The sequence below is a fragment of the Canis lupus genome, chromosome X, assembly GCF_003254725.2.
Source record: "Canis lupus dingo isolate Sandy chromosome X, ASM325472v2, whole genome shotgun sequence".
In the NCBI taxonomy this organism is placed as follows: Eukaryota; Metazoa; Chordata; class Mammalia; order Carnivora; family Canidae; genus Canis; species Canis lupus.
The window spans coordinates 84,938,848-84,959,430 of NC_064281.1; the positions used below are offsets into that span (position 1 = coordinate 84,938,848).

The 20,583-nt window shown below is 39.8% G+C and overlaps 1 protein-coding gene across 1 annotated transcript; it reads left to right on the forward strand.

Moving 5' to 3' along the window:
* Nucleotides 1-1,957: 1,957 nt before the first annotated feature.
* Nucleotides 1,958-2,317, forward strand: LOC118353784 (ragulator complex protein LAMTOR5-like). The gene has a single exon (XM_035712319.1). It carries the CDS (start codon nt 1,958-1,960, stop codon nt 2,315-2,317), a length of 360 nt encoding a protein of 119 aa, XP_035568212.1.
* The last annotated feature ends 18,266 nt before the right edge of the window (nt 2,318-20,583 follow it).

The window sequence follows — 20,583 nt, forward strand, 5'->3', positions numbered from 1 at the left end:
AGCCCCTTCACTTAAATTCTTCATAAACAATATACTTTGTAACACTTAAGTATTAATAGTTGGTGCTAATGAAAACAGTCTATCCTTCTAAAGGAACACCAGCTTTATTAACAAATCTAACATCAATTTTTATACCAATAATCCACATTTAAAAGATCTTGCAAATAAGTCATGTACAATGAGAATCATCACGTTTCCTAAACGCTCTGGAGGGTGATCAAAGACACACTACTGTGTGTGGCTCTGGTCTGGCACAGGTATGTATTGGATGCTACACCTCTCCCCTTTAATGTATCAGCAAACAATCATATCCAGTTTGTGGGTTTCCAGAGTCCTTGTTTCCCTTCTGGACCACCATTTGAATCTTTTTTTTTTTTTAATTTTTATTTATTTATGATAGTCACAGAGAGAGAGAGAGAGAGAGAGAGAGAGAGGCAGAGACACAGGCAGAGGGAGAAGCAGGCTCCATGCACCGGGAGCCTGATGTGGGATTCGATCCCGGGTCTCCAGGATCGCGCCCTGGGCCAAAGGCAGGCGCCAAACCGCTGCGCCACCCAGGGATCCCTGGACCACCATTTGAAAGGCATAAGAGGGTGTAGTGTAAAAAAAAGGGAAACAAATGCATTTTTTTTGAGAAGTTACAGAAAAGTGGGGACACCTGGGTGGCTCGGTGGTTGAGCGTCTGCCTTAGGCTCAGGGCATGACCCCGGGGTTCTGAGATCAAGTCCCACAGTGGGCTCCCCCGGGGGAGTCTGCTTCTCCCTCTGCCTATGTCTCTGCCTTCTCTCTGTGTCTCTCATAAATAAATAAATAAATAAATCTTTTAAAAAAAAGAAGCTACAGAAAAGATCAGGTAAGGAAAGAGTATGAAATAAGGAGATAAAATATAATTATAGAGCTATATATATATGCTATTTACTAATGATTTGCTTTATGATCAAGAGTTTATTTATGGCAAAACTCCACTGTGCTCTATAGAAGGCCTGCTGGCTCCCTAATCCTCAGCTTTTCCAAGTGTGAGAGCCAGTTCTAGGAACAGAAAGTGTCTTAGTTCGAGCTGCTATAACAGAATACAACATTTCATTGTACCTTCACATGATGGAGAGTAAAGACAGGAAGGAAGCTTTTCTCATGTTCTTATAAGGGGAGTCGGTACATTCATGAGGGCTCTACCCCCATGACCTCATTAGCTCCCAAAGGCCCCACCTCTTAATATCATCACATTACGGAGGTGAGGATTTCAATCTATGAATTGGGGGTAGGATGGGGAAGAAGCATTCAGTCCATAATAGAAGGGCTTCCAACTCTTCCATCACATTTTCCCCCACTAGCCTCCAAAGCCAGGTCCAGGAATTAGAGTGATGAATGTCACTGCAGTTCATCACTTGGCTCCCACTTCCAGACTCAGAATTACCAGCTTCCATAGATGGCTGTACACACTATGTGCTTGCACTACACAGTGATACAACTCACTATTGTCAAGAGGAAAGAAAGAAAACATGTTGTTTGCTTTCATGGGTTTGTGCCTTTGATCATAGGATTTCCTTAGCCTGATATATCGTTTCCTGCACCTTCTTTATCAAATCTTAATTTATTTTTCAAGGCCCAGGTCAAGGGCTAACTCTTCTGTGAAGCTATCCCTAATCTCCTTAGGCAAAACTAATTTAACCCTCCTCCATACTTTCAAGACTCTTTAGTTAGTATTGGTAATTCTGCCTAGCACGCAGTTCATTCTGCCTCGTATTAAGCAAAGCATATTGACCTGTTTATCTCTGTCACAAGACTGTGAGCAACTTATGGTCTGGGAGCTGATGTGAGCTCATCTTTGCTCATGATATGAAATTTCCTGGTCCCCGTGGCTCTTCAACTCTTCATTTTCAAAGCGGTTGTCATCCCATCGTATTACTTGGGGAAAAGATAAACAGTCATTCTTTTTTTTATTCCCCATTGATGAAGCATGCATTGGACCAGAGCCACTAAGTTCTCTCAAGCAGAGAAGGCGACACTCTGCAGGATCCCGGGCTGGGCAGATAGCGGTGGGATAGAGGCCACCTTGCAGCAGCACTTGAAGGATACAATGAAGAATCCACCCATTGCTGGAGTCCTGTGCACAGATTCACAAGGACTTAATCTGGGCTGTTATGGGATCCTGTCTGATGAGCATGCTGGGGTGATATCTGTTCTAGCCCAGCAAGCAGCTAAGCTGACCCCAGACCCCACTGATATTCCAGTGGTATGTCTAGAATCAGATAATGGGAATATTATGATCCAGAAACATGACAGCATCACAGTGGCCATGCACAAAATGGCCTCTTAACGTCTCATCAGTCTCCAGCAGCCTGCCATAGGGGCTCCATCCTACCTATGTTAATTATCTTGTAGAACGACTTAAGTTCCAGTAGTTAGGCCATTTATTTAGTGTGCATTGGGCACTTTTCTATTAATTTTAGAGTAAGCTGCTTTTTCACACTCAATGGACTGACTTATCAGAATATTAGTAAGAAAGGATCATGTTTTGAAGCAGCACGTCCAGATCACTTTGTACATAGAATTTTCTTATGTTCAATAAATCTGATCAGAGGAAAAAAAGTTCTCTCAAGACATAATCTGCTATGAACTAGTATTATACTTAACAAAGAACTATCTTGTGCTCCATCCAGTGGAGTGTTTGTATGGCAAGCACAGCAAATCCACCTTAAGATGCACCCTTCAAACATGAGCCAGTCACCACTAAAATCTATGTCTGTGTCTATTACCTATTCCTCGACATCTGTTCTTTCCCCATGGAAAAGAATTTTTAAGAAATGTACAAAGCATAACTTTCCCTATCTTATCAGCCAGCTTCACAATCAATTGATGTCTAGCCTCAATCCCAGAGGTGAAGTTAGTTGAGTAGCCACATATTTCCAACACACAGATGTCGGGAGGAGCACTATGCTGATCTGGCTCTTATTCTAGTCTAGTGGGACACTCAAGGGAGGAGTCATCTATCCACTCATCAGTTGGCTTTTCTGCTTTCCTTATTGCAGACACATTCATGCAAATACCAAACCTTTAACGTCAGCACTTTGAATCACAGTTTAATCTATAGTCTGGACCCAGTCTGAACTCTGAGAACATAACATTTCAAAATGAATATCAGGGTTTTTGTCACTGCAGTCCTCTTGGCTGGATAGGGCAAGAGATTGGCCAGGGAGGTGCAGTAATAAGACAAATGTTCAGAAGTCTCCCTGCATCTTCAGCCAGGCTACCAGACCAACCTCTGAATCCTCAAAGTGATTTGCACTCAGTGACACTGTGTTCTGAGAACAAAAACTCTGTAAACATGGCATAATGAGAAAGAGCAGGGGATTTTAAATTAGATAAACCTGGGCTTATATCCTGGCTCCATCCATACGAACTGTGATTTTGGGATAAACCACTTAAATTTCTTGAAGTAAATACTCTTTTTTAAGCAGTAAACTGAAGTTAATGCCTACTGCATAGGATTAGTGGAATGCATAACTGAGATAGTGTAGGGCCCAGCACCCAGAAAGCATTCATTTAATAATGCCCACAATCTGTGATTGTGAGTTGTCAACAAAAGCTGGAGGGTGAAAAAAAAAAAAAAAGCTGGAGGGTAACGGGCAGTCTCTTCCATTGGTGCACAGTACTTTTGGATTTTTTTCATGTATTCACAGCTCATGTTTTTCTCACAATAACTGTGGAATACTAAATACTCAATAGGACCTATCAGCTTCAATCTGAAATCTGAAATTTCCTTTAGTTCCCGTTTACAGCCTGGCTAAGTTGCAAGGCCTCAAGGACAACTAAACTTTTAGGCAGCATTTTCAAAGGGCCTGAAAGCAGCTTTTGATAAAGATGAAAAAATGATAAAGATACTAGACTTTAGAAGATGGCTAACACCAGAGGTTAGGGGATATAAGCATGGCCTACATCAAGACTCTTGGAAAAAATAATATGTAATTACTAAACACTAACTATGCATCAGGCACTGCTTGAAGGCCTTTGCATGCAGGGTTTCATGTAATGCTTGCAAGAATCATCTGAGGTCATATCATTACTATCCCTATTTTGAAGACAGAAATACTGAAGCACAGAGAGTCTAAGTAATTTTGCAAAGTTATTTATTTGTAGAGCCAGAATTTGGAGGCAGGCCAACGAGATCTTGAGCCCATGATTTTATCATTGTATCATATACGATAGCAGCTGACATTTGGTAGAGTTTTCCAAGGCCAAAATGTGTGAGATATTTTTCTAAGCACTTCACATGAATTCCTTCATAACAATCCAACAACCCTTGATCACCAGTGCCATCATTAACCCCATTTGACCAATTAAGAAACTGTGGTTCAGGGTGCCTGAGTGGCTCAGTTGGTTAAGTGTCTGCCTTCAGCTCAGGTCATGATCTAGGGGTCCTGCGATCCAGCACCCAGTTGGGGGGGTCTCTGCTCAGTGGGGAGCCTGCTTCTCCCTCTCCCTCTGCCCCTCCTCCTGCTCCTTCTCTCTCTCTCTCTCAAATAAATAAATAAATGAGAATTTAAAAAAATTATGCTTCAGAGAGTTATTTGCCCAAGGCCACATAGCAAATAAATGATAAATAAGCCAAGATTCGAACCTAACTAAGCACTTTGGTTCTGTGGCCTGTGCTCTTGGCAGCTGTCTTACATTGCCTGCCAGGTAGAAGAGGTACCATTAACCACATCTAACAGATGAAAAAGCTAAAGCCTCATAGCCACTCAGCAGGAACGGGACCTCAATTTAGGGTCCTTCAATCTTGGCTTCTACCAGGCCACCTGACCACTTTCCACGGAGACCCCCCTATGGCTTGGGACTGAGTCTGCCAAGCCTTCCCCAGTTCCTGCCTCTGTTCCTGCCTCTGTCAAATAGGTAGCTCAAAGGCAGCTTCTCAGGCTTTGGTTATGCCACAAAGGTTTGGTGGATTAGCTGCTGTTGTTTTGTGGTATTCTCAAGCTAAGAAGTCCCGAAGACCTGATCTAAGAAGACCATAAAGAATAAATAAGACTAGAATGTTCCCCCCTAATCTTCTCCCTCAGGCCTTACAGGAACTACATTGGCAATTATCACAAGAAAACCAATCATTCAGCCGGTGCTATCTAACAAATCGCCTTGAAACTATTTTAGTAGTGACAGATGAGCACAAGGTCCTGGAAGGCACATGTTCTTGCTTTCTTAATTGCTGCCTGACTGAAAGCATGAGGCAAACAATATTGAGAATCTTATCTCGGAAATGCACTACCTCAGATGGCAGGAGATGCTGTACATGTACCTATTAAATGGGCCTACTGAAACTTTGTTTGCTCAATATTAATTAAGAGATGCTAATACAACCCAGCATCTGCGAATGAGCCAAGAAGACATCTGTGGAGTGCTGGGACAAGTACTTCATATTTTTATAACCCTTTCAATAGCTTAAGTAGCTCAAGGTACTTTTATAAACGCTGGAATTTAGCTTTCTAATACCACTAGGATATAAGAAAGAGGTGAAAGTTTAGTCCTTTCCATTTGATAGGAAAAAAAGAGAGAGAGATACTAAACAAGACAGGTCTCCAGACTTGTAATTCACTGTGATGTTTTTATTTATTTATTTATTTATTTATTTATTTGTTTGTTTGTTTGTTTTTGTGTGTGTGTGTGTGTGTGTTTAAACTAGAAGTGCTACCCTAGCAACACTCATTCTAGGCAAAAATATTGCGGGGGGGGGGCGATGTGATTTGTTTTTTGTGACCTTCTGCATTTTCCTTTATCCACTCAGCAATCTTCATGCCCTATCCTTGATTCTCCCTTCTCCTACTCAAATAGCCTAATGCTTAAAGTCTTTTATTATGGCTCCTGATATGGACCAGAACTATACCCCATGACTTGCTCTCCACATTCCTCACTAAAGAATTTACCTGGACCCCCTTCCAATACGGTTTCCTACAAAGTGCCATGTATAAAAGCAATCAGATGACCTGGAAGTCCCAGTTCTGGGAAAGTATGCGACAGAAATAGAAGTCCCAGTAAGTAAGAATAGATGTGGGGTGGTGTGAGCAACTGTCCCAGCTAGCCAGGACTGAAATTTCCTAGGATGTGGGACTTTCAGGGCTAAACCCAGAAAAATCCCAGGTAAATCGAAAGTTAGTGATCCAAGGAATATTGATTATAGTAAGCAAAAAACTGGGGTTAAAAAACATAAATGGGGATCCCTGGGTAGCGCAGCGGTTTAGCACCTGCCTTTGGCCCAGGGCACGATCCTGGAGACCCGGGATCGAATCCCACTTCGGGCTCCCGGTGCATGGAGCCTGCTTCTCCCTCTGCCTATGTCTCTGCCTCTCTCTCTCTCTGTGACTATCATAAATAAATAAAAATTAAAAAAAAACAAACATAAATGTTCATCAATAGGATAATGGTTGAGTAAAGTATGGGACATTATCTTGTAGAATATTCCCCAGCTATTAAAAAGAAGGAGGTAAATCTGTATGTATTCAATAGGAAGCATTACTACAAGGAATTATTAAATTAAGAATCAAAGTATGCACTAATATGTCTCATGAGGTACCATTTTTATGAAAGTTTAAGAAAAAGACTCCTAAAGTAGAAAAGTGACATGACCAGATTTGCATATTAGATCTAATCCTTAAAAAGAAGAGAAAACTACTTGATATTTTAAAAATTCAGCTTTGTGGGGTGCCTGGGTGGCTCAGTCAGTTAAGCATCTGCCTTCAGCTCAGGTCATGATACCAGGATCCTCGGATCGAACCCCACATCCTACATCGGGCTCCCTGCTCAGTGGGGAGCCTGGTCCTCCTCTCTCTGCCCTTTCCCCCTGCTCATGCACTCTCTCTCTTTCTCTCTCAAATAAATATATAAAATCTTTTTAAAAATTCAGTTTTTTACTGGATCACACAAGGATGATCCATACATTTGAAGAGCTTGTTGATAGCCATTACCACCTCAGGTCTAGGAATTTGGAAAAATGTATCTGACTACATGAAAGAATAGAGCAATCTGGAAGGATGTAGAATTACAGGGTCCTATTATACCAGAACACACGAGTGTTCAAAGAGAAATGAATAGAATAAAAAGAATAACAGAATGAAAGCCAGCAGACATTGCTTTCAGTTTCTTTAAACCTAAAAAGAAAAGCCTAATGGTGGTGATGGAAGGTGAAGAGAAAGAGTGAAACCATGTGAGATAGTGCTGAGCTGGTAAATAGAAATTTTAAGTAAGTCACGGTGTAGTAGAGCTGTTCAAATTTGATAATGGTGTAGATCTCTGAAATGAACTAGTTCACTGTATGATGTATATGAAAATAAATGTGATTAGATGGTGTTCTAGTAAGTGGACTACAGCACTGCATAAATTGTGCTTTGTGAGTAAAATATGTTATAGAGGAATTCAAGACTTTAGGGAAGTTGTCAATGTCTCAGGACATATTTCCCTTGAATGGCAAAGGTCATCAATGTACAAAAGTAAAGAAGAGTAGAAATTAACTACACCAAGTGGATAATTATGGTTCTTCTTGATTTATAGGCATACAAGAGGTCTTTACTTTTTCTTAACATTCTTTTCTCTCTCTTACATCTTTATCTACAAATGAAATACAGTATTTTATAATTAGAAACAAGAGACATTCATTATCACCACCTAGCCATCACTAGAGGTAGCATGTAGAGAAGGATTATACCAAAACAGTATGGATGGGACTATAAACTGGTGACTCCTTTTGGAAGGCAATTAGCTGTATCAATAAAATGTTTAAGCTGGAATATTTGTAACCCAACAATTCATTTTTCTGTGCTGAGATAGGTACATGTAAGGACAATCATTGCAGTGTTGTTATAACAGCAAAACAACCTGATGTTCATCAATAGGATATTGGTTAGAAAATGAATGAAAATATCAGTGAGGGTGACAAAACATGAGAGACAACTAACTCTGGGAAACAAACAAGGGGTAGTGGAAAGGGAGGTGGGCAGGGGGATGGGGTGACCGGGTGATGGGCACTGAGGGGGGCACTTGGCAGGATGAGCACTGGGTGTTATGCTGTATGTTGGCAAATTGAACTCCAATAAAAAAATAAAAATAATAATTTAAGTTACATAATAAGGAATGAAGGGAAGACTTTTAAATGAACAAGGTGAGGGGCACCTGGGTAGCTCAGTTGGTTAAACATCTAATTCTTGGTTTTGCCTGAGGTCATGATCTCATGCGTTGTGAGATTGAGCTCCACATCCAGCTCCATGGAGGCTGCTTGAGATTCTTTCTCTCCCTCTTCCTCTACCCCTCCACCGCTCTCTCTTTCTCTCTCTCTCCCAAATAAATAAATAAATCTTTAAAAAAAAAACAAGGTGCAAAAAAAAAAAAAAAAAAAAAAAACAAGGTGCATATGTAACTAATGACATGGAAGGCTGCCCATAGTCCATGGTCAAATGAAAACAAATTACAGAACAATATGTGTGTAATCTCATTCCTTATAGGTGTACACACACATAGACATGTACTCACAAGTGCATGGAAAAACTGGAGATACAGAAACTAAAGTGTTAAAGGTGAGGGGGTAGAGTGGAGAGAATTTTCACTTTATATATTGCTTAGAGTTCTTTTTTAAATAATAAATATGTATTGTCTTGAAAAAAAAGGGTTTTACACCCAAAGTAAGCAATCTGACAGGAGAATGGATACATGTTGATGTATCTATACAAAAATACTTAGGTGGTAAAAACTAATCAATGTGGGTGAATCTCACAAACATAATACTGAGCAAAAAAAAAGTTTCAGAAAAATATACCCAGGGTGAGTCTATGTATGTGAAGATCCAAAACGTGCATACAACCTAAATAATATTGTTTAGAAATACATAAAGAAAAGCAAGGAGGTGGCAAACGCAAAATTCAGAACCATGGTTAATGCTGGAGAGGATGAAGGAGTACCCAAGGTACTTCAAAGATTTTGGTTATATCCTATTTCTTAGGCTGGGTAGTGAGTAGACAGGTGCTTATTTTATTCTTATTACTTAAATACCACACATATGTTATATACACTTTTCTACATACATGATAGATTTCATACATATAAATTACAGTATAGATGTAGAATAGAAATGTAGAATTAAAATTTTAAGCAGCAGAAAAAAAAGCATCAATAGCATCCTTTTTTTTAAATTTTTTTTTATTTATTTATGATAGTCACAGAGAGAGAGAGAGAGAGGCAGAGACATAGGCAGAGGGAGAAGCAGGCTCCACGGACCGGGAGCCCGACGTGGGATTCGATCCCGGGTCTCCAGGATCGCGCCCTGGGCCAAAGGCAGGCGCTAAACCGCTGCGCCACCCAGGAATCCCATCAATAGCATCCTTAAAAAAAATCATTACACACACACACACACACACATGCAATCGGATTAACTCATTCACATCGAAGGGTTAGAAGTTGAGTGGAGCCTTAAAAGTCTGACCTGAGGGGCAGATGCAATTTAGCAGACAGTCTCTAGAGACTTGAAATCCTACCGCCAAGGAACGAATGAATGGCATAGATTTGGGGCAGTAGAAAGAAGGAGGGGATCGTTTCGGGTGCATTGGAGGTGAGGAGTATTCCTGGTGTTCCTACATTACATCACAACACGTGGGGAGCAATTAATATCTTCTCCCAAAGAGTTCAGGGAGTCAACAACTATACTATAAAATTTATCTTCAGGGCTCATACCAGGAAACCTCTTTAAAGTCTTATGTACTGACGCCAGCCATGTCTATGAAGGGTTTCCAGAATGACCAGTGGAGTCTAATAACTTGACTAAAATAGTCACTGAATGGAACCCAAATATTTGAATTGATAGCCCTAGAACAACATGATTTTTGACATATTTATTCTTCATGGAACATTCTGCTCTGAGTTCCTATTAATTAAATTTAACCAAAACAACTCTAGTCACCCCATCACTTTCACTCTTCCCCACCAAATAAGATAAAAAGGAAAAGAAAAAAGGGTTTTCATTTGCTCAGACATCCTGGTTTTGTGGAAATGATTTTAAATCCTTTGTTTCTTAATTGATACTTTTCCCCTAGTAATTAAAGTATGGCAATAAATAAGGACAAAGCCTTTTATATTACTTGACAATGACAGGGTCAGGCTCTCAGTCTCATATTCATCAGCCTGAGATGGGAAGCAGCAGCACAGTGGGGGAAACCCATCTGTCTTTATTAAGACTTGGCACCAAAGGAGGACAGAACAGAGAAGAGCTCATTTAGTAAATGGCACTTCCCATTCTGCAAAGCGACAGAAAATATACTGCATTGTCAGCAAGAAAAAAATAATCCACTCAGAGGAAGTTGTTGTATTAGGGAGATTTAAAGAGAAAGAGCTTTTTAGTGACATTTAGAAAGGATAAAAATTTCTACCTAATAATACATAACCAACTAAGCAGGACAAAAAAAAAAATCTGCTCCCAGCCATTGTTCACGTGGTCTCCTCTAAGGCCTTTCTATTCTAAACTGATTTCTATCTTTTTCATTCTTTATGGCCAGAAACAAGCCCCAGGACTACCTGAAGCCTTCCCAAATTTCCGTCTACACTGGTTTCATCTTCCTGCTTCCATTATTTCCTAGTGGGCAAAAATTAGCATCGAAACGATTCAGCATTTTACTATGCAATGTCGCTCCCTGATTTGTGGACTGGTTTGTTTCACCCAACTAGATTGTCAGTTTCTTATGGATTGAGACTGTCTTAAGTACTCTCAGCAGGTGCTGGGCACATAATAATTGTTCAACAAATGCTTGCTTTAAAAAAAAAGATTTTCTTTATTTATTTATTCATGAGAGAGAGAGAGAGAGGCAGAGACATAGGCAGAGGAAGAAGCAGGCTCCCTGCGGCGAGCCTGATGCAGGACTCAGAACTCGATCTTAGGACCCCAGGATCATGACCTGTGCCAAAGGCAGACACTCAACCACTAAGCCATCCAAGTGCCCCCAACAAGTACTTGTTAACTGATTTTTTTAAAGATTTTATTTATTTATTCATGAGAGACACAGAGAGACAGAGACAGAGACACAGAGAGAGGCAGAGACACAGGCAGAGGGAGAAGCAGGCTCCATGCAGGGAGCCTGACATGGGACTCGATTCCGGGTCTCCAGGATCATGCCCTGGGCTGAAGACGGGCGCTAAATGGCTGAGCCACCTGGGCTGCCCTGATTTTTTTTTTTTCTGATATAAATCTCACTTGGCCGTGGTGACCATCTTCACTGAACAAAAACCTGAAAAAGATAGTGTAATTTCTTAAATAACTAAGAGGTATTTATCAAGGTAATACACAAACAGGATTAAAACCTAGTAGAATACAGGAGGGTCTCTGACACAAAGCAACAGGCTGCTTCTGCTCCACCACGCCATGTCCCATATTTACGCTCTCCAGGATAACTTCTTTCATCTACTTTGCTGTTTTTGCTTGTAGTTACCTCCTCCTACCTCTGCATAAAATGCCTATACCCCTCCGTCTCATTTATATCATTCTCTCTTCCCTCCCCCATTTGTGTAACATAGTTACATAATTGCTTTGAATTTTAAATATTATGGGTGTAGTGCTTTTATTTCATGTGCCTTCAGTTCTCTTCCTTTTACCTCCCGAATTTTTTCATCTGTTACAGGCATTGCTCAGAGATATTGCAAGTTGGGTTCCAGGCCATGACAATAAAGCAAATACCACAATAAAGTAAGTCAAATTTTTTGGCTTTCCAGTGCATATAAAAGTTATGTTTAAGGTATACCATTGTCTAGTAAGTGTGCAACAGCATTAGGTCTAGGAAAAATGTTCATACCTTAATTTAAAAAATACTTTGTTGCTTAAAAATTCTAACCTTCATTGGAGCTTTCTTCTCTTTTTTTTTCCCCAGAGAAGGGAAGGAGGGAGACGGGGAGGACAGAGGGAGAAGGACAATCTTAAGCGGGCTCTGTGCCCAGTGTAGAACCCATGTAGGACTCCATCTCACTACCCTGCGATCACAACCTGAGCTGAAATCAAGTCAGGTACTTAACAGACTGAGCCACCCAGGCACCGCATCATTGGAGCTTTCAGGGAGTCATGGTCATTTTGCTGGTTGGAGGATCTTGCCTCAAATCAGGATCTTGCCACTGATCAGAGTGGTGGTTGCTGAAGGTTGGGATAACCATGGCAATTTCCTAAAAAAAGACAACAATGAAATTTTCTGCATCGATAGACTCTTCCTTTCAGTTGAATATTTAGAGGGCATTGTAGTGTTATTAATTGGCTTAATTTTAATATTGTTGTGTCTCAGGGAATAGGGGGGCCCAAGGAAAGAGAGACTGGGGAACAGCCAGCTGGTCAGTGGAGCAGTCAGAATGCACACACATTTATCAGTTAAGTTCCCTGTCTTAAATGGGTGCAGTTCATGGTGGCCCAAACCAGCTATATTAGTAACATCAAAGATCACTGATCACAGAACACCATAACAACTATAATAATAATGAAAATATTTAAAATATTGTCAAGGGGCGACTGGGTGGCTCAGTTGGTTAAGTGCCTGACTCTTGATCTTGGCTCAGGTCACGATCTCAGGGTTGTGAGTTCAAGTCCCATGTTGGGCTCCACGTATTGTGAGAATTACAGTGTAAATATGCTAAATCCACATAACTAGATCCAGCATATTGAAAAGTTGGATGGCATTCATAAGATTTTACTAAGCAAGAGTTGTGCTCAAATTTGCACTTGTGGGATGCCTGGGTGGTTCAGCAGTTAAAGCGTCTGCCTTTGGCTCAGGGTGTGATCCTGGAGTCCTGGGATCGAGTCCCATATCAGGCTCCCTGCATGGAGCCTGCATCTCCCTCCGCCTGTGTCTCTGCCTCTCTCTCTCTGTGCGTGTCTCTCATGAATAAATAAATAAAAATCTTTTAAAAAAATTTGCACTTCTTTTCCCATGCTTTAGCAATCTTCACTTAGCCATCATCCCAAGGCTGAAAAATAAAAATAATTTAAATTGAATTGTGCATATTTGTTTGGATTAAAGTTTTTCTGATGATTGTCATCAACTAAATTTTGTTTAAAGTTATTATTTTACTAAAATATAGTTTTCTTTGATATTAAAAAATATTGTGTGAATTACCAAAATGTGATATAGAGATGAGAGGTGAACAAATGCTGTTGGAAAAATGGTGCTGATAGAATTGTTCATCGCCGGGTGGCCACAAACCTTCAACTTGTTAAAAAAAAAAAGGCAATATTTGCAAAGCACAATAAAACAAGGTATGCCTGTATGTTTCTTCTGCACTCTTTCTATAATCATAATTAAGTCTTCTGTACTTTGGAGGCTAATCTGAAAGTTAAAACCAGTTATCAGTGTTTACATTATCGTGACTGTATACATAGTATTTACCTCAGGACCAAGAATTGGGTTATATTTCTTTTCATATCCAGCTTTTTCATTTTTCTGTAGTTTCTTTTTTTAAGATTTTATTTATTTATTCATGAGAGACACAGAGATAGAGAGAGGCAGAGACCCAGGCAGAGAGAGAAGCAGGCTCCATGCAGGGAGCCTGATGTGGAACTCGATCCTGGGACTCCAGGACTACCCCCTGGGCCGAAGGCAGGCACTAAACCGCTGAGCCATCCAGGAATCCCTTTTCTGTAGTTTCTTTCTTTCTTTTTTTAAGGATTTATTTATTTATGATAGACACAGAGAGAGAGAGAGAGAGGCAGAGACACAGGCAGAGGGAGAAGCAGGTCCCATGCCGGGATCCCGATGCGGGACTCGACCCCGAGACTCCAGGATCGTGCCCTGGGCCAAAGGCAGGCGCCAAACCGCTGTGCCACCCAGGGATCCCCTTTTCTGTAGTTTCTAATAGCTTTTTTTTCCCCACCTTATTTTATTTGCCTGTATCACATTCTCAGTTTGGTTGTTGATTTCTTTTCCAAGTCTCCATCACAAGCAATGAATGGAAAATTTTTCTGGAAACTTCCCTCCCACAGACCTTCAACTATAGACTCCACTGTGAGCCAGTTTCTTTCTAGACTTACTTCACAGCTACCATCCTGGTAGCTGGTAGCAATGAAGTCATTGCTTCCTGAGTTGGAGCCACTTTTCAAGAATTGATGTCTTCCTCTTTCTTAGATTATTTCCTCTTTTTTTGCTGGGCTGTTTCCTTTGAAAGTATTTGATACAGATTAATTCCAGAAGACATCTGTATCTAAAAGTGCTTTTATTCTACTCACACTTGACTGATAATTTAACTGGTTATAGCATGCTGTGCTGAAGAAAGTGATTTTCTTTTTTTAAAGGATTTTATTTTTAAGTAATCTTTACACACAACGTGGGGCTCAAATTCACAACCCCAAGATCAAGAGTCACATGCTCTGCAGACTGAGCCAGCCAGTGCCCTGAAAGTCATTTTCTCTTTTTTTCTGTATTTTTTCATTGGAGTTCGATTTGCCAGCATATAGTATAACGCCCAGTGCTCATCCTGTCAAGTGCCCTACTCAGTGCCCATCACCTGGTCACCCCATTCCCATGCCCACCTCCTCTTCCACTACCCCTAGTTCATTTCCCATAGTTAGGAGTCCCTTACATTTTGTCACCCTCTCTGATTTTTCCCACTCATTTTCTCTCCTTTCCCCTATGATCTCTTTCACTATTTTTTATATTCCCCATATGAGTGAAACCATATGATGATTGTCCTTCTCTGATTGACTTACTTCACTAAGCATAATACCCTCCAGTTCCATCCACGTTGAAGCAAGTGGTAGGCATTCATCATTTCTAATAGCTGAGTAATATTCCATTGTATATATAGACCACATCTTCTTTATCCATTCATCTCTCGATGGACACCGAGGCTCCTTCCACAGTTTGGCTACTGTGGACATTGCTGCTATAAACATTAGCATGCAGGTGTCTTGACTTTTCACTGCATCTGTATCTTTGGTGTAAATCCCCAGTAGTGCAATTGCTGGGTTGTAGGGTAGCTCTATTTTTAACTCTTTTAGGAACCTACACACAGTTTTCCAGAGTGGCTGTACCAGTTCACATTCCCATCAACGGTGCAAGAGGGTTCCCCTTCCTTCACATCCTCTCCAATCCTGTTTCCTGTCTTGTTAATTTTCACTATTCTCACTGGTGTGAGGTGGTATTTCATTCTGGTTTTGATTAGTATTTCCCTGGTGGCAAGTGATACGGAGCACTTTCTCATGTGCTTGTTGGCCATGTGTATGTCTTCTTTGGTGAAATTTCTGTTCATGTCTTGTGCCCATTTCATGATTGGATTGTTTGTTTCTTTGCTGTTGAGTTTAATAAGTTCTTTTTTTAAGATTTTATTTATTTATTCATGGCAGAGAGAGAGAGAGAGAGAGAGAGAGGCAGAGACACAGGCAGAGGGAGAAGCAGGCTCCATGCAGGGAGCCCAACTCTGGACTCGATCCTGGGTCTCCAGGATCAGGCCCTGGGCCAAAGGCGGTGCTAAACCGCTGAGCCACCCGGGCTGCCCCTAAGAAGTTCTTTATAGATCTTGGATACTAGCCCTTTATCTGATATGTCATTTGCAAATATCTTCTCCCACTCTGTAGGTTGTCTTTTAGTTTTGTTGACTGATTTTTTTTGCTGTGCAGCTTTTTATCTTGACTAAGTCCCAATAGTTCATTTTTGCTTTTGTTTCCCTTGCCTTCATAGATGTACCTTGCAAGAAGTTGCTGTGGCCAAGTTCAAAAAGGGTGTTGCCTGTGTTCTCCTCTAGGATTTTGATGGATTCTTGTCTCACATTTAGATCTTTCATCCATTTTGAGTTTATCTTTGTGTATGGTGGAAGAGAATGGTCCAATTTCATTCTTCTGCATGTGGCTGTCCAATTTTCCCAACACCATTTGTTGAAGAGACTTTTTTTCCAGTGGATAGTCTTTCCCGCTTTGCCAAATATTAGTTGACCATAGAGTTGAAGGCCCATTTCTGGGTTCTCTATTCTGTTCCATTGATCTATGTGCCTGTTTTTGTGCCACTACAACACTGCCTTGATGATTAGAGCTTTTCAACATAGTACTAGAAGTCCTAGCCTCAGCAATCAGACAACAAAAAGAAATAAAAGGCATTCAAATTGGCAAAAAGGAAGTCAAACTTTCCCTCTTTGCAGATGACATGATACTGTACGTAGAAAACCCAAAAGACTCCACCCCAAGATTGCTAGAACTCATACAGCAATTCGGCAATGTGGCAAGATATAAAATCAATGCCCAGAAATCAATGGCATTTCTATATACTAACAGTGAGACTGAAGAAAGAGAAATTAAGGAGTCAATCCCATTTACAATGACATCCAAAAACATAAGATACCTAGGAATAAACCTAACCAAAGAGGTAAAGGATCTATACCCTAAAAACTATAGAACACTTCTGAAAGAAATTGAGGAAGACACAAAGAGATGGAAAAATATTCCATGCTCATGGATTAGAAGAATTAATATTGTGAAGATGTCTGTGCTACCCAGGGCAATTTACGCATTCAATGCAATCCCTTTCAAAATACCATGGACTTTCTTCACAGAGTTGGAGCAAATAATCTTAAGATTTGTGTGGAATCAGAAAAGACTCGAATAGCCAGGGGAATATTAAAAAAGAAAACCAGAGCTGGGGGCATCACAGTACCAGATTTCAAGTTGTACTGAAAGTCATTTTCCTTTAGAACTTTGAAGGCAGGGGCACCTGGGTGGCTTAGTTGCTGAGCATCTGCCTTCTGCTCAGGTTGTGATCCGGGGGTCCTGGGATCAAGTCCCACATCAGGCTCCCTGCAGGGAGCCTGCTTCTCCCTCTGCCTATGTCTCTGCCTCTCTCTCTGTGTCTCCCATGAATAAATGAATAAAATCTTTTTTTAAAAAAAAAGAACTTTGAAGGCATTGCTCTGATGTCTCATGTGTGAGATTGCTGATAAGAAATCCTAGGTTGGGATGCCTGGGTGTCTCAGTCATTTGATTTGTTGGTTTCAGCTCAAGTCACAATCTCTGATCTCCAGGTAAAAGGATTGAGCCCTGTGTCAAGCTCCGTGGTCAGCACAGGGTCTGCTTGGCATTCTTTCCCCCTCCTTCTCCCTCCCTCTCTGCTCCTCCCCCACTCGCACTTTCTCTCCAAAATAAATTAATTAATTACTTTTTAAAAAGAAATCCAGGGACACCTGGGTGGCTCAGCGGTTGAGCATCTGCCTCCAGCTCAGGGCGTGATCCTGGAGTCTCGAGTCCCACATCGGGCTTCCTGCATGGAGCCTGCTTCTCCTCCCACTGCCTATGTTTCTCTGCCTCTGTGTCTCTCATGAATAACTAAATAAAATATTTTTTAAAAAAAGAAAAGAAATCCTATGTCAATATCATTCTCATTTCTTCCTAGGTTATCTGTTTTTCTTTCTCAAAGCTTGAGGATGTCTCTATACTTTGTGTTCTGAAATTCCACAAAAATATACTCTGAAAGTATCTCCTGTATTATTTCTCTGATCATTCTATTTCATTCTCTCTTGAATTCCTATTAGGCAAATGCTGGGTCTCTCAGGTTTACCCTCTATGAATCTTTTTTTTCCATCTTGTTTTGCTTCTTTTAGTCTTTTTTATGTTACTTTCTTTGATATTTCCTCAACTCTATCTTCCAGCTCTTCCCTTGAATTTTATCTCAGAAATGATACTTTTATTTCAAGAGATCTTTCTTTTCTATGATCATTCATTTTCAAATATCCTATTCCTCTGATATAAATGCAATGTTTTCTTGAATATCTCTGAGTATACTAATTAGAGTGTTTGCCTCACTTTACTTTTTTTCCTCTCTCAAGGATCATGTATTTCTTTTTTTCTCTATTTATCAAATTTCATGTTGAAAGCTTTCCTCAAATATCTGGTGGTCATTGTTTTTTGTTGTTGTTGTGTTGTTTTTGTTCACATGGAAGTAATGAGACAATAAAAAAACAATTGGGAGTTTCATATACATGACTAGTGAGCTAGCCATTTTGTTGGGGGAACTCCTAAGTGCAAAAATGTTAAATACTTTTCTCTTGGACCTCTCAATATCTTTAAAGAATACACTCCATTTTTTGGAGCTCATGAAAGATAAAATCTGACTTCAGGGCATTCTGTCCACCAGAGTGGGGAGGGCATGGGAGAATCAACTCTATAAAAAATAGGACTAATTTATTCTCCCCACTTGTGCCTATCTCACTCATTCTCTTTTTCAAACCTAGCATTTATGCAGTCAAGAATGACTCTTTCTCACTGTCTCACCCCTTTGTAAGTATTCTAAACCATGGCTTCTTCCATACTGCTTTATCAGTTACCACTCCTCCATCTGCTTTCCAGCATTCATCCAACCTTTATCCACTGATGGCCTCTTTCCCATTCTCTTTTCATCATTACAAAATTATATCTTTTTTATTCCTTTGCCACTTTGGGATGTACAGGCAATATACACATGTAATCTGTCTGCCATCTTTAACTTATTGAAATACATAAACTTGTTTTGATTACAGTCTGAGCTCTCACCATGCACTAAAGAATATCATACTCATTACTGCAATAGCATCCACCTGATTTAGTACTAAAAGCCCATTATACAGAATAATGAAACATTACAACCATAAACTTCCATATACTCCCTTCTTAAGCAGAATTTCCTTATATTTTCCAGCTTTGTTATAATATAACTGCCATATAACATGTGTAAGTTTAAGGTGTACAACATGATGATTTGATAGGCATATATATTGCAAAATGATGACTATTTTAAGGTTAGTTAACATATCCATTACTTTATATAGTTACCACCTCACATAGTTACTTTTATTTTTATGGTGAGAACTTTTAAGAGGTACTCTTAGCAACTTTCAAGTATACAAACAGAGTGTTAATTATAGTCACCATGTTACACATTACATCCTCAGGACTAATTCATCTTATAACTGGAAGTTTGTGCCCTTTGAACACTTTCATTCATTTTCCTCACTGGCCCACTCTGGCAACCACCAAGTTATGTTTATATGAGTTCATAGTTTGTTTAGATTCTACATATAAGTGATATCATACAGTATCTGTCTTTCTCTGATTTATTTCACTTAGTATAATGGCCTCAGGGCCTATATATATATATGTATGTTTAGGGCCATTATATTTTTGCAGATGGCAGGATTCTCTTCTTTTTATGGCTGAACAGTATTCTATTTCATATGTAGATATAGTTATGCATTCATCTGTCAGCAGAGGTCATTTCCACATGTTTATTATTGTAAATAATGCTTCAATAAACATGGGGGTGCAAGTGAATATAGTTATTTCTTTTCATTTGAAATATATACCCAGAAGTGGAATGGCTGAATCATATGGTAGGTGTATTTTTAATTTTTTGAGGAACTGCTGTAGTGTTTCTGTGGTGGCTGCACCAGTTTAGATTGCCACCAACAATGCAAGAGGGTTTCCTTTTCTCCACATCCTCATTAGCACTTTTTTCTTGTCTTTTTGATAATAGCTGTTTGAACAGGTATGAGGTGATAGCTCATTGTCGTTTTGATTTGCATTTCCCTGATAATGAGTGCTTTGAGCACGTTTTCATGTACCTGTTGGTCATTTGTATATCTTCTGTGGAAAATGTCTATTCCAGCCCTTTGCCCATTTTTGATTGGATTACTCGTTTGTTTTTTCCAACGAGTTGTGTGAGTTCCATATATATTCTGGATATTAACCCTTTGTCAGATACATGGTTTGAAAAATATTTTCTCCTATCCTGTAGGTTGCCCTTTCATTCTGTTGGCCATTTCTTTTTCTGTGCAGAAGCTTTTTAGTTTGATGCAGTCCCATTTGTTCATTTCTGCTTTTATTTTATTGTTTGTGCACTTTGTGTCATACCCAAAAAGTCTTTGCCAAGACCAATGTCAAAGAGCTTTTTCTCTATGTTTCCTTCGAGGAGTTTTCAGATTTTACATATAAGTGTTTAGCCCATTTCAAGTTAATTTTGTGAATGGTGTATGAAAACGGTCCAGTTTTATTCTTTGGCATGTGAATTTCATTCTCCCAACACAATTTATTGAAGAGAGTATCTTTTCTCCATTGAGTATTTTACCTCCCATGTCAAATATAAGTTGACCACATATGTATGAGTTTATTTCTTTTTTTTTCTGGTATGGGTTTATTTCTAGCCTCTTGATTATGTTCCATTGGTCTATGTGCCTGCTTTTATGCCAGTACCAATTAATTACTATAGCTTCGTAATATAGTTTGAAATCAGGAAGAGTGATCCATCCAGCTTTGTTCTTCTTTCTCAAGACTGCTTGGTCTATTCATGGTATTTTGTGGTTCTATATTAATTGGAGGATTTTGGCTATTTTTGCTATTATTTTTTTGCTTAAAAAAAATAAGCAGATTTTCTATGTATAGACCAAGGTATCTGATAAAGTTTTGGTAAAGTCAGTTCATCAGGCATCTACTTGTCTTTTCCCCCAGGGCAGTGGTTCTTAACCTGAGGAGCTTGTTAAAAATACATATTCTCAGGGTATCTGGGTGGCTCCATCAGATAAGCATCTGACTCTTGGTTTCAACTCAGGTCATGATCTTGGGGTCATAAGATTGAGCCC

Coding starts and splice junctions, on each gene's coding strand:
- LOC118353784 (XM_035712319.1), top strand. CDS start 1,958: ATGCATTGGACCAGAGCCACTAAGTTCTCTCAAGCAGAGAAGGCGACA.